At 54.3% G+C, this 12,427-nt stretch overlaps 1 protein-coding gene across 2 annotated transcripts in view; it reads right to left on the bottom strand.

The window, feature by feature from the left end:
- The window catches only part of TTC7A (tetratricopeptide repeat domain 7A), a 134,555-nt gene that overhangs the window by 75,393 nt on the left and 46,735 nt on the right, over positions 1–12,427 (bottom strand). For both annotated transcript variants that reach the window (XM_047782133.1, XM_047782134.1), the window contains 3 exons: positions 3,615–3,693; positions 2,787–2,944; positions 2,120–2,183 (listed from right to left, as the gene is read on the bottom strand). In XM_047782133.1, the coding sequence (XP_047638089.1) occupies positions 2,120–2,183; positions 2,787–2,944; positions 3,615–3,693 (301 nt within the window). The remainder of the gene's footprint in view (positions 1–2,119; positions 2,184–2,786; positions 2,945–3,614; positions 3,694–12,427) is intronic.

The following is a 12,427-nucleotide window of genomic DNA, read 5'->3' on the forward strand; positions in this document are numbered from 1 at the left end:
CACTGAGGTGCCATAATTTAAAACTGGAGTCAGGGAGTTCCCATCATCATGGCTCAGTGGTTAACGAACTGACTAGGAACCATGAGGTTGCAGGTTCGATCCCTGGCCTTGCTCAGCGGGTTAAGGATCTGGCGTTGCCAAGAGCTGTGGTGTAGGTCACAGAGGCGGCTTGGATCCCGTGTTGCTGTGGCGTAGGCCAGCGGCTACAGCTCTGATTAGACCCCTAGCCTGGGAACCTCCATATACTGCAAGAGCGGCCCAAGAAATGGCAAAAAGACAAATAATAATAATAATAATAAAACTGGGGTCAGACTGTAAAACCCACAGTTCTCCCATGAAAGTCAGATCAGGCATTTGGTAGCTTTATCTCCACATCAGCCTAACCAGCTAGATGTCCCCAGCCAGGAGCAGCCACCTACCCCCACACAAGCAGGTACTCTGCAAACCTTTCAGGACCACAATTCCAGGTTGCCCTTGGGAAACAAATACCCATGCCCTTCACGAATGGACCCCACCTGGCTGGGAAAGGAAACATTCTCCTGCCCTCCCCCCCAAGGCCAGCGCCCCTCTTCCTGCCTATTTGCTGCACCGGAAGCAACCTACTGACCAAAGTTGTCTAAACAAACCCTGGCATCACACAGTCCCAGGTGTCCAAAGGGACATTTTCTGGCTGTTCCGAGACTTTTTTTTTTTTTTTTGGTCTTTTTAGGGCCACACCCACAGCTTATGGAAGTTCCCAGGCTAGGGGTTGAATCAGAGCTATAGCCACTGACCTACACCACAGCCACAGCAACACCAGATCTGGGCTGCGTCTGCGACCTATGCCACAGCTCACGCAACACTGGATCCTTAACCCATGGAGCAAGGCCAGGATATGAACCTGCATCCTCACGGATACTAGTCAGGTTCATTACTACTGAGCCACAATGGGAACTCCTGGAGAGATTCATAAACTCCACTTTCACACACTACTCTCATCAGATGCATCTGGGTTTTTTTTGGGGGGGAGGGGGGCTGCCTCTGCAGCAGCCTGCTGTGGGCTCTCAGTCTCCAGACCAGGAAATGAACCTAGGCTGCAGCACTGAAAATGCCAAATCCTGACCACTAGACCACCAGGGAACTCCCTCAGATGCATCATTAAAAAAAAAACTAGTTCTCAATCTGGGAGGCCCCCAGCGCATCATCTCTGAGGGGCCCTCAGTCAGAGGACATGTGGCTTGCCGCTCGTGCCCACCCTTCCTCCAGCTCCCCTAGACCCCCCATCCTTCATTTTGCCACCTCCTGGACGTCCAACCCACTGCCCTGGCCCCTGCCAAGCCTCCAAGGCACACGCACGCCTGTGTGTGTGCTGTGGCAGGAGAGGCGGGTCTGGGGAAAAAAATCAAGAGAGCATTTCCCGTGTGCTCTGTCCAGCACATCTCACGCCCTGTGCCTTATTTTTCCACAGCACTCAGACACTGAACGCCTGGTTAAGTGAGTGGTGAATCCGTTTATTGCCCACCTCCCTCGCTAGAATGGGAAGCTCCACGAGGACAGGGAATTTCCTCCGTTTTGGGTGCTGTCGCTTCTCTGGCATCTAGAACAGGGCCTGGCACAGAGGAGATGATACTCCACATTAAGAGTGGCATGCATGCGGGCACTCCCTGCACAGGCTCCTTACCTTTGCTGGTTACTATCATCTTAGTGGCGAAGGGCTGAGGTCCCAGGGCCTCAACCAGAGTGGCAGGGCTAGAACCTGAATCCAGGCCTCCTGCCTTGAAAGCACACGCTCCTTCCACACCCTCCCATCCTCACAGCCCCAGCACAGAGCTGTCCATGCAACATTCTGCTGACCTGCTGATAATACCTTTGGTAATTCCAGAGGCAGGACGTGAGCACTTGGAGCTCAGGGCCTACTCATTCGGGGACAGGACCCAGGCCCCCGAATGAAGCCCACAACACCCAGACCTAAATCTCATGAGTGAGGCCCATCCCCCAAAGTGGGGAGCAGGTCCAAGAAGACCGTTTCAGGGCCATGCCCAAGGTGGGGGCGGGGGCCAGGACCTGATGGCCTGTGTCCGAGTCCCGTGGCCTGACCCTGGGCGGGGGCAGAGGCCTGGGAGGAGCCCCGGGAGCTTACCATGGACTCGCTGATGAGCAGCAGCAGGAGGGCCTCCTCAATGTTATCCTTGGGGCAGTAGAGGCTGGAAGACACAAATGGCAGCCTGGCTCTAGCACAGCAGACCCGCCGCATAGGCCCTGCTGCCCCGGAGTCAGCTGGTAAGGTGACCTTCTCCTGCATAATTCACAGGCACCGGATCCCACCTGCAGCTCTTTATCATGCCCCAGAGTTATGGGTCCAAAAGGCTGCAGCGGGCAAGGGCTGGAAATACTGTGATGCTCTTGGCGAGAACAGGGGAGGTCCCTTCCAGCCCCCAGCTCTGCAGGAAACAGCGGGGCTAGCAGCAGAGAAGAGCGAGAGAGAAGCTCTGCTGGGCTGGTCACAGGCCCCACCTTCAGTTACTGGCACAAACAAGAGAGACTGTACATTAAGCCTATGAGGAAGGCAGGCAGGTACCACCCCTCCTCAAATAATCTGTTTGGCCTTTGGATGCCTTATAGGATCCTTCCCCACCTCACCCCGAGATCTGCCTTCTCTAGTCTGCTGATTCTGAAGGCCTGCCTGGCAGTGAGCTGGACAATAGCTGGAGGACAGCATGGGGCAGAGACAGGGGCCACCAGTGGGGACCAAACCCTGGGTACGGTGGCATGAGCCTGCCGTGGTCCCCAGAGCAGGCAGGGCTTACTTGTCTCCTTCGTAGAGGTGAGGTTTCCGCAGGGCCTGTGTGATGAAGGAATTCTCCTCTTTGCTCATGAACTCGGGCAGCGGGTGCGACAGGGGGCTCCAGTAGCACTCCTCACTCAGGGAGTGCAGCAGGACCCCTGCCAGATGCTTGGCCGCCATCTACAGAGAGGGTGGAACTCAGGTGCAGGCACAGGCTGGCTCCTGCCCAGCGTGCCCTCCCCCACGCCCCCCCGGCCAGGTCTGTCCCCTTGCAAGGTGCTGCCCCTCCTGGAGGCCCACCACCCTACCCCTAAGGAGCCCCCTGGCAGCTCTGTGTCTCCAGCACTGAGGCCCACCACCCTACCCCTAAGGAGCCCCCTGGCAGCTCTGTGTCTCCAGCACTGAGCTGCCCCACTAGGAGCTTTTAACAGCTCCTACTTCATCTTTGGCCCTCTCGCTTCTAAATCCTAGAGGGAGGAGTGGCGATGGCTCTGATTTGGGGTGAATAAAAGCCTAAGAAGGCAGACCCGAATGGGGGCAAGAAAGCGAGCCGAGGTTATTTATTAAGACTGTAAACCAATTCCTAAGAATTACAGGAGGTTTCAGCTCCGATCTAATGCAAGGGACTATGCGCAGTACTGTGCTAAGAAGGACGCTGAGGGTGTGTCCCAGGATCGGAGGAGAAGAATGAGGAGATTGATTAGCCAAGTCTGCCATGACTGTAAGAGTCAGAGGAGAAGCATGCATGCGAGGCACCATCCTCCCTGATTCAGGGGCTGCCTGCTAGGGCTTCAGCTGCTTCCTACTGAAATCAAGCCCTGGATAAACCAGCCACAGCCAGCCCTGTTACCACTTTGAAGTTCTGAGTTGCTTTGGTCTCCACAGTGCGCAGGACCTCCCGGAGCTCTCTCATGCCTTTCACGATGTTCCTAGTGGGAAGACAGCAGAAGCAGGGTCATTACCAGCCTAGTTCCTGCAAAGACAGCCTCATCAAACCTGCAGATGCAAGGAGCCTGTTTGTTGGAGCATTATTTAAAAACATCCAATGATTGGCATGAAAGGTCAGAATTGTAACACCTGGAGCCTAGAGACCCAGGACACCATCGATCAAAGAACAGAAAGGGGGTTCCCTTCGTGGCGCAAAGGAAACGAATCAGACAAGTATCCATGAGGATGTGGGTTCGATCCCTGGCTTCACTCAGTGGATCAAGGATCCGGCATTGAGGTGAGCTGTGGTGTGGGTCGCAGACACGCCTCAGATCCCGTGTCGCTGTGGCTGTGGCGTAGGTTGGCAGCTGTAGTTCCAATTCGACCCGTAGCCTGGGAACTTCCATATGCCTCAGGTGCAGCCCTAAAAATCAAAAAAAAAAAAAAAAAAGGTAACAAAAAAAGAGAGAGTAGAAAAGATCCTTCTCCCCCTGGTCCTCCAGAAACTCAGGCTTCCACTTCACCAGCAGGAAGGGACCACGATCGAGTATTTCAAACAAGATGTTAACTTGGTCTAAGAGCTTGGGCTGGTGTCGGACTCTCTGATGTGAATCAGCCTCGCATTCTCCACCTCCACCTGCCGCATCTGTCTACACTGGAATTCAGCCTCACCTCTCAGTCCCTCCCACCAGAGCCCTAGACTGGCCTGCGTCACCACGGGCCTGCATGAATGACAGTGACAGCTGGTCTCACCCCCTCCAATCAGTCCTCTGGGCCTTAAAGGCCTTTTCCAGCTTTTGAAAGTACGATCCGTAGTGACAAACATGTGACATGGCCACTCAGCGCACATGCACACACTGCTTACAGGAAACTGCAGTTTCTTGACGCATTACTCACTCTACCACGTGCAATGCAGTCCAGCCTGATTTTTTCTATTTTATGTCTCTCCCTACTTCCCCATTCTAAACCTGCTAACGGCAGTCCCCCGAAGAGATCTTGCAACCTACTCAAGGGTGTGGCCTGAGTTTGAAAAACTGCTCCCTGTGTCCCTTAAGGGCTTTATTTGACCTGCACAAGTCAGCTTGTTCCTTCCCATGTTAGCTTTAGCTCGGTGCCCCCAGGCTCACAGAGCCCAGTCTAGACCCTCCGCACGGCCTCTCAGGGTATTGGGTCTGCTCCTTGCCTCTCTCCCATCTCATACCACTCAACTTTTTCTTTTCTTTCTTCTTTTTTATTTAAATATAAGATCGCACCCGTGGCATGTGGAAGTTCCCAGGCTAAGGGTCGAATCAGAGCTGCAGCTACCAGCCTATGACACCGCCACAGCAACACCATATCCAAACTGCGTCTGCGACCTACACCGCACTCACGACAACGCTGGATCCTTAACCCACTGAACGGGGCCAGGGATCGAACCCTCAACCTCATGGACACTAGTCAGGTTTGTTACCACCAAGCCACAATGGAAACTCCCCACTCAATCCTTTCCGAACAACCCTCCACAGTTCCCTATGTCAAGTTTTGGCACAGGCTTCCCTTACTGCCTTAAAGAACCCTGCCCCTTTCATCCTTAAAAATATCACTTCCTCCTTGCAGCCTTCCCAGGCCCTCCCCATGGCTACTCCTCCGGACTGCATAGCTCCTGTCCGGTGTTAATCCCCTTTTGAAGCAAGCCTGGCATAGCCGTCATTTTTCCATTTACAAGCTGACCCTTTCACACTGAGCATCCCCAGAGGGCAGGGCTCCTGCCTGCTCCTGAAGCTCAGCTCATGTCTGAGGATGGCCCCTTCTCACTTGTTTGGGGTATTCTCAGGATCACAGCTGGCAGGGGAAAGCAGAGGCTGCCAGGCCGGCAAATTTAGAAGTGGAAGATCATGGAAGGTGAGAAGCCAAAGGGGGCGGCCAGGAAAGTCACGTGCGCCTCTCCTGCAACTTTCACGCGGGAAACCAATTCCTGGGAGCTTTGGCGCTTGGAGCTATAAAGGGATAGGAGATCAATGCTCTGCCTTCTGGGAAGTCTCTGCTTTCAGACCAGCAAGCCCCAAATGTGCAAACGTGCAACATGATAAACTCAGACCCGTTTGTAAGGCTGAGGAGGAGGCAGAGACCTGTGAGATACAGTCAGAGTCCCAACAATCTTCCCTGGTCTGCCTAGAGCTTCTGAAGAACCAAGAGGGACAGGCAGCACAGGGCACCATGGGCCCTAAGAGACAGCTCCTGTCTGGGTGCTGCCACTGAGGGCAGGGGGCCCTGGGGCAGTCCCTCAGGGCCAGAGGAGCCTGGAGCAACCTAGACCTGGGGGTGATTTTCCACCCTGTGTGCTCCCTGCCAGCCTGCGTCCTGGCCGCCTGGCCCAGGCTGCTACTAGGAAGCCTGAGCCAAAAGGGACTGCGGTTCCTTCTTCCCACTGCAAGGCAAGGACTGTCCTCCCTCGATACCTTTATTTTTTTATTTATTCTTTTTTTTTTTTGTCTTTTTGCCTTTTCTTGGGCCGCTCCCGCGGCATATGGAGGTTCCCAGGTGAAGGGTCGAATCGGAGCTGTAGCCACCAGCCTATGCCAGAGCCACAGCAACGCAGGATCCGAGCCACATCTGCGACTCACACCACAGCTCACGGCAACGCCGGATCCTTAACCCACTAAGCAAGGCCAGCGATCAAACCTGCAACCTCATGGTTCCTAGTCGGATTCATTAACCACTGTGCCACGATGGGAACTCCCCTCTCTGCCTTTAGTTTCTACATCATCCACATTCAAAGAGTGCTCCCAGACCAGGTCAGCATGGGTGTCACCTGGGGGCTTGGGAGACATGCAGACTCCCAGGGACCCTGCCTCCCCCAACACGCACACTTTAGGAATGAGAACTGCAACTTAACAAGATCCTGTGCCCCCAACGTTGTATATTTTCACTCGTTTCAAAATCTATAATCACCGTTACATATCTTTTCGGTAAGCCCCAATTTATTATTTACTTATTTATTTATTTAGGTGTGTGCTTTTTTAGGGCTGCACCCTCAGCATACGGAGGTTCCCAGGCTGAGGGTCGAATCAGAGCTACAGCTGCCGGCCTACACCACAGCAACACAGGACTGGAGCCGCATCTGCAACCTACAGCACAGCTCACGGCAATGCCTTAGAGCTTAACCCACTGAGCGAGGCCAGGATCGAACCCGCATCCTCATGGATCCTAGTCACGTTTGTAACCTGTTGAGCCACAGCAGGAATGCCCCAATTTTTACTGAATGCAGGTAAAGAGAAAAACCAATATAGGTTCTGGTGGCCAGGGCCAGACAGGAGAGATCTGGAATCCCCGCTGGCACCAACCCATCCTGAGCTGTCGGGAATGACAGCGCGCCCCTCTGGGAAGTGGGAAACTAGCTGGGGTTTCTCCCACCAGCCTGAGTCATCCTGTCCCCAGGTCTACACTGCCGGTGCCAGGCAGAGATGGGGCTTTCCCGGCTTGAAAGGTCCCTTTGTTCTGGTTGCTCACGCTGACCTTTCTGAGCAAAGCTGCCACTTTTAACACTATCCCAACAGGGCCCTGGCCCAGAATCAGTCTGCATGTGGAGAAGCCAGGAGGCCAGGGATTCCAACTCAACTAAACCCCTGGAGCAGAGGGAGAGAGGAGATGGGCGAGAGGGGATGGGTGGAGAGAAACAGCCCATCTTAGGGGGGCCCACAGGTGGGCCACGTGGGCTCCCCTGGGCCCCTCCTTGGTCAGCAGCAGGCAAGGGGGCAGATTTTCCAAAGCACTTCATTCATCTCATCCAGTCTTTGCAACCACCAGCGTCACACTCCTGGGTACCAACGCAATGCCTGGAACATAAAAGGCACTTAAGAAATCATCATGGGAGTTCCTGTTGTGGCTCAGCAGTTAACGAATCTGCCTAGCATCCATGAGGACACAGGTTTGATCCCTGATCTTGCTCAGTGGGTTAAGGATCTGGCATTGCTGTGGCTATGGTGTAGGCTGGCAGGTATAGCTCAGATTAGACTCCTAGCCTGGGAATCTCCATATGCTGCGGGTGTGGCCCTAAAAAAAAAAAAAGAAAGAAAGAAAGACATCATCATGGAATAAACAAACCCTCATTGTCCAGTGGGAAAATCCAAGCCTGCGAGATGCTGCCTTCTCAGGCCATCACTCACCCAAGGGGAGAGGTGCCCTCCCCACAAGCACCAAGGGGCTCAGAGTTTACTCCCTTTTAACTAACCAGACCCTCAAGAAAGACAGTGTGTGTTTTCCAACCTGGCACAGTTACCCCTTCCTTTCCTGGCCATTTGACCTCCAGGATCCCACTGACTTAGCCTTTACAAAGTGCCTACTGTATACCAAGAGCCTGGATACTGTATACCAAGTGTCCTGTTCTCAGCAGGCTTTCAATTAATTCAGGGGGAATGAATTAAGAGACCAAACGAGTGAATGAATAGCTCATTCACAGCCCTGCACAGTCTATAAAATTAGCCATGCTCTTGATTTATTCAAGAGCTTGGTAAAATGTTTTGCATACAGTAGGTGCACAACCAATGTTTTGTGGAATGCGGGATTTGGTTGCATTTGAAACAGAGAAGGAAAAAGTGTGTGGAATTTTTCATTGAATGGAACCTAAACAGACTCTGGCACGTACAACCCTGGCCAGAAGCCCCCATCTCAGGTCTGGCACTGCTCATTGTGTATGAGAGGTTTCCAGCCAAAGGCCCAGAAATGCACAGCCAGTTGGCAGATCCCAACGGCTGGAGGACTGAGTCAGGAGACAAGCTCAGGTGAAGTTCAAACGGCAAGTTCCTCCCTCCTGCTACAGACCCACATCATCAGTTCAGAACTTAAAGCTCTCCTCTTTACTCGCAGCCGCAGAAAGAGGCGGTGACATTTCTTTTGCAGGGCCCTGAGGACATACAGGCAAGGGGACCTTTCTAGTGAGGTGGGGGCGGTACGGGCAATGAAAGCTGTGCATTGAGAGGCTAGAAGGATGCTTTCTTCGATGGGCCTCCAAAGTCTCCCTGTGCCCAAAGCCTGACAGGGACCACCAGACTCTCCTGGGCTCCGCTGCTGGGTGATTCTGGTCCCTGAATGCCCCTTCAAGCAGTCTGTCTCCTGCCCTCTCCCCAGCACCCCCCCCCCAACTGCTGATACTGGGTGGTTGCTGAGAATAAAAATTACTGCTGACTGAACACACCCCTCAGGGGGTCACACCCAACAGCAGGCTGGGCTGTCTAAGGTGCCCCCTCCACACACACACACACACACACAGCAGAAAGGAAAAGTGTTTTCATAAAGCTGCACACCCTGCCAAGCCCTGGGGAACTCCCTCAGAAAACACACACTCCCTTCTCTATTGTTTGGTTTTGGTACAATGAGCACCTACTGCTTTAGTAATTAAAAAAGAATTTTTATTTTTAAAGAACATGCACAAAACACACAGCCCACCTAGTTCAACACACATGGCTCAAGTCACTCCCGGCCCTGAGCCAACCATGGGTTCTGCAGGTCCAGGGAGAAGCAAAGGGAAAAAACCACCCCAAAGACAGATGGTCCCTTGCCCGTTCTAGGGGAGGGAGCCAAGCCGGCTCAGGCTCACGTTCTTTTCTTGGGAAATGCCCGGAGCCTTGGTCCTAGGGAGGTCGGGTCACCAAGAGCTTCGCTGGCATTGCATCGCTGCCAGCCTCTCGTGCTGCGTCACCCCCACAGCTGCATCATGTGAAAGAGAACCAAGCCTCCCCTACAGCCAGGACCCTGGGCCCAGCTGCCATTGCCACCACCCCCAATTCCCCCCCACCCACCCACCCACCCCCATCTCCTCTCCCAACAGAAAGGTGCCTCCTCCAACAGACAGGTGCCGTAGCTGGCAACCGCAGAACTGCCTCGGGTGAGGCTCAACCAGAGTCCATGGCTGCCCTCTGGTGGCGGCGAGGGGAAGTGGACCCCAGGTATCCCGGGTCCCTGCCTTTGGGGAGGGGCCTCCCAACTCCTGACGGTCAGGAAGTACTTGCAGCCCCAGGTCAGTTAGGGACCCTGCCATCAGCCACAGAGCAAGCGGCAGGAGTCGGCTGAGGGAATGAACTACTGGATCAAGAGGACAAGGTCCTTGGAAAAAATGAATGTCCCTCAGACAGTGAATGAGTAAGTGGCAGCCAGGTCTCACTGAAGCCCAGAATTAAAGGAGCAGCAGTGCCCAGAGGCCGAGCAAACATCACCACATAGTGCAAGGCAGAACACCACACCCTTTAAATTATGTCAAACCTCAACTGCAGGGACCTTGGGAGCAGGCCCTGCTTGTGGCCATCTGGCCCCCGGGGCTGAGTGCCCCACACTCAGAAGGAGCTCCTCCGGCCCCTCTGGTGACTGGGTCCACCCCCTGCCCAGGGGGGATTGAGCTCAAGCCCTCAGACTCTAGCCCAGAAGCAGGTCCCCCCATCTCCTCCTGTTCCTTAAGCCCTCAGGGACCTCTTCTACGGCCCAGCAACGCCCAAGCCTGGGGGTGGGAGGAGACCCACTGCACCAGCCCCCAGGATGAACTGTCTCCTTAGATCCAGCCTGTCCCAGGCAGCAGCAGGACCCCACCTCTCTGCCCTCTCTTCCTCTGGCACAGAGCGCTGGCTCCTATGCAGTCAGCGCCCCGCTGGGATGTGAGCCCCTTAAGGAAGGTTGGTCATCATCCTGCCCTGGGATGGGGCGGGGGCCTGGGACGTGAAGGGCTGGGCTCTCCCCGCCCCAAACACACACACACCACACACACACACGTGCTGGGCCAAGAGCTCTCTGAAAACAGAGAAGGGTTTCTGCCCCTTCCCAAATACCTCAAGAGCCCAGGCAAGAGAGGGTGAATTTAACCAGCAGAAGTGGCTCTGGAGCCCTTGAAAAGACCTCAAAGCTGCCCTGGCAAACGTGACCCATGTCAGGTGTCTGCGTCCCAATCTCACCCTGACCTCCTGCCTCTCGTACCTTGGGCTCAGACAGAGGTTCTCAGGTTGGGGTGATTTTACCCCCGGACCCCACCCTAGGACCTATCTCAATGGAGACATTTAGTTGTCACACTCAGGGCCGGGGGGATCTGCTAACTTCTAGGGGATAGAGGCCAGGGATGTCGTTAAAACCTACAATCTATAGGACAGGCCCTCACAATGAAGGGTATCAGCTTAAAAACAGTGCTGAGGCTGAAAAATCCTGGGCTGGAGATTGTGGCGCAGTGGAAACGAATCCAACTAGAAACCATGAGGCTGTGGGTTCGTCCCTGGCCTCAATCAGTGGGTTAAGGATCCTGCGTTGCCGTGAGTTGTGGTGTAAGGTCACAGAGGAGTTTTGGATGCCACGTGGCTGTGGCTGTGGCGTAGGCCGGTGGTTGCAGCTCTGATTCACCCCCTAGCCTGGGAACTTCCATATGCCGCGGGTATGGCCCTAAAAAAAAAAAAAAAAAAAAATCCTGGGCTAAAGTGACTCTTTTTTTAAACTTCCTAACAACAACAAATGTGTAAGAAAAATACTGGAATCAGTGATTCACCTAGGAAGACATAACTGTGACCTGAAGACCCTGCTACATAATTGCAAGAGCTCACTGGTGCAGACCCACCGTGGGTATGCTGGGTCCTGCGCTATGTAATGAGCCTGGCCTTGGGCTGTGGCATTGGACAGACCCAGTTTAGCGCTAGCTTTGCTGGCACCACCACCTGGTAGCCTGGGGACTTTTGGGCAAGGTGCTTAACCTCTTCGTCCATGAAATGGGACTATTAGTTCCAACTTCAGGGGATTCCATGTCAAGGCATCCGCATTCTGCATGACATGCAATAAATAAGGAGTCAACGAACATGAGCTACTATGAAAAGGAAAGGTGTAAAGAAACGATTTAAAGCCCAGCCAGGCAACCAAGGCTGCTCTATGTATGTCATGTCCCAGGACCACCTCCGGGCTGGATGTGTTCACAGGAAACCGAGAGAGGGGCTGAGTTGCTGCCATGCGCATTGGGCAGTGCCGCCCACACTCAGGCTTTCAAATGTTTGGGCTGTGTGCTTGGAAATGATGAACCCATTTCCATCCTGCTTTATTTGGGAGGCGGGGCAGGGCTGGGCAGGGGAGTCAGCATCCTGGCTTGAAGGACCAAAATCTGTGCTTCAGGAGGAAAAGAGGACCAAGGGAGGGGGACGAAGGGACAGGGACAGAAAAGTAACTGAAGTTACTTGGGCTTTTGGGGAGGGGTGCTGGTCGGTTAATGCCTCAACCCATGATCAGTGCTTCTGCATCCACCCGCGCGCGCACACACACACACACACACACACACACACAGCCTGAGTGTACAATACAAAGAGACGGGGAGGAAGCAGGCCCACTCTAGGAAGGAGCCTGCCTGGTTCCAGGAAAAGGAGCCACCCTCTGCAAATGTGACTCAGGGTCCCCGAGAGGGGAGGAGGGCCCTGACTCAGCCCACCAGGATCGGCCCCACCACCAGGGCCATTCTCCCACACCCACAGGGGCCCAGGCTGCCCTCTGACACCCCAAAACTGGAAATGGATGGGTTTCCAGGCCACTCAGAAATGAAGCTGGAATCCCGGGGGCGGGGGGGAAAGGCCGGGCAAATGACTCAAGCTCCTGTACCCCCGTCCCCTCACTGGTGGACAGGGGTCACTCGACCTCCCTCACAGTGTCATACACAGAGCACATGGCCCAGCCTGGCACAAAGCAGATGCCTAAGAACTGCTGGCTCTCTCCCTCCTTCCCTCCCAGCTATTCCTGACTTTCCCCTTAACC

Source organism: Phacochoerus africanus, chromosome 5 (genome assembly GCF_016906955.1).
Source record: "Phacochoerus africanus isolate WHEZ1 chromosome 5, ROS_Pafr_v1, whole genome shotgun sequence".
Classification (NCBI taxonomy): domain Eukaryota; kingdom Metazoa; phylum Chordata; class Mammalia; order Artiodactyla; family Suidae; genus Phacochoerus; species Phacochoerus africanus.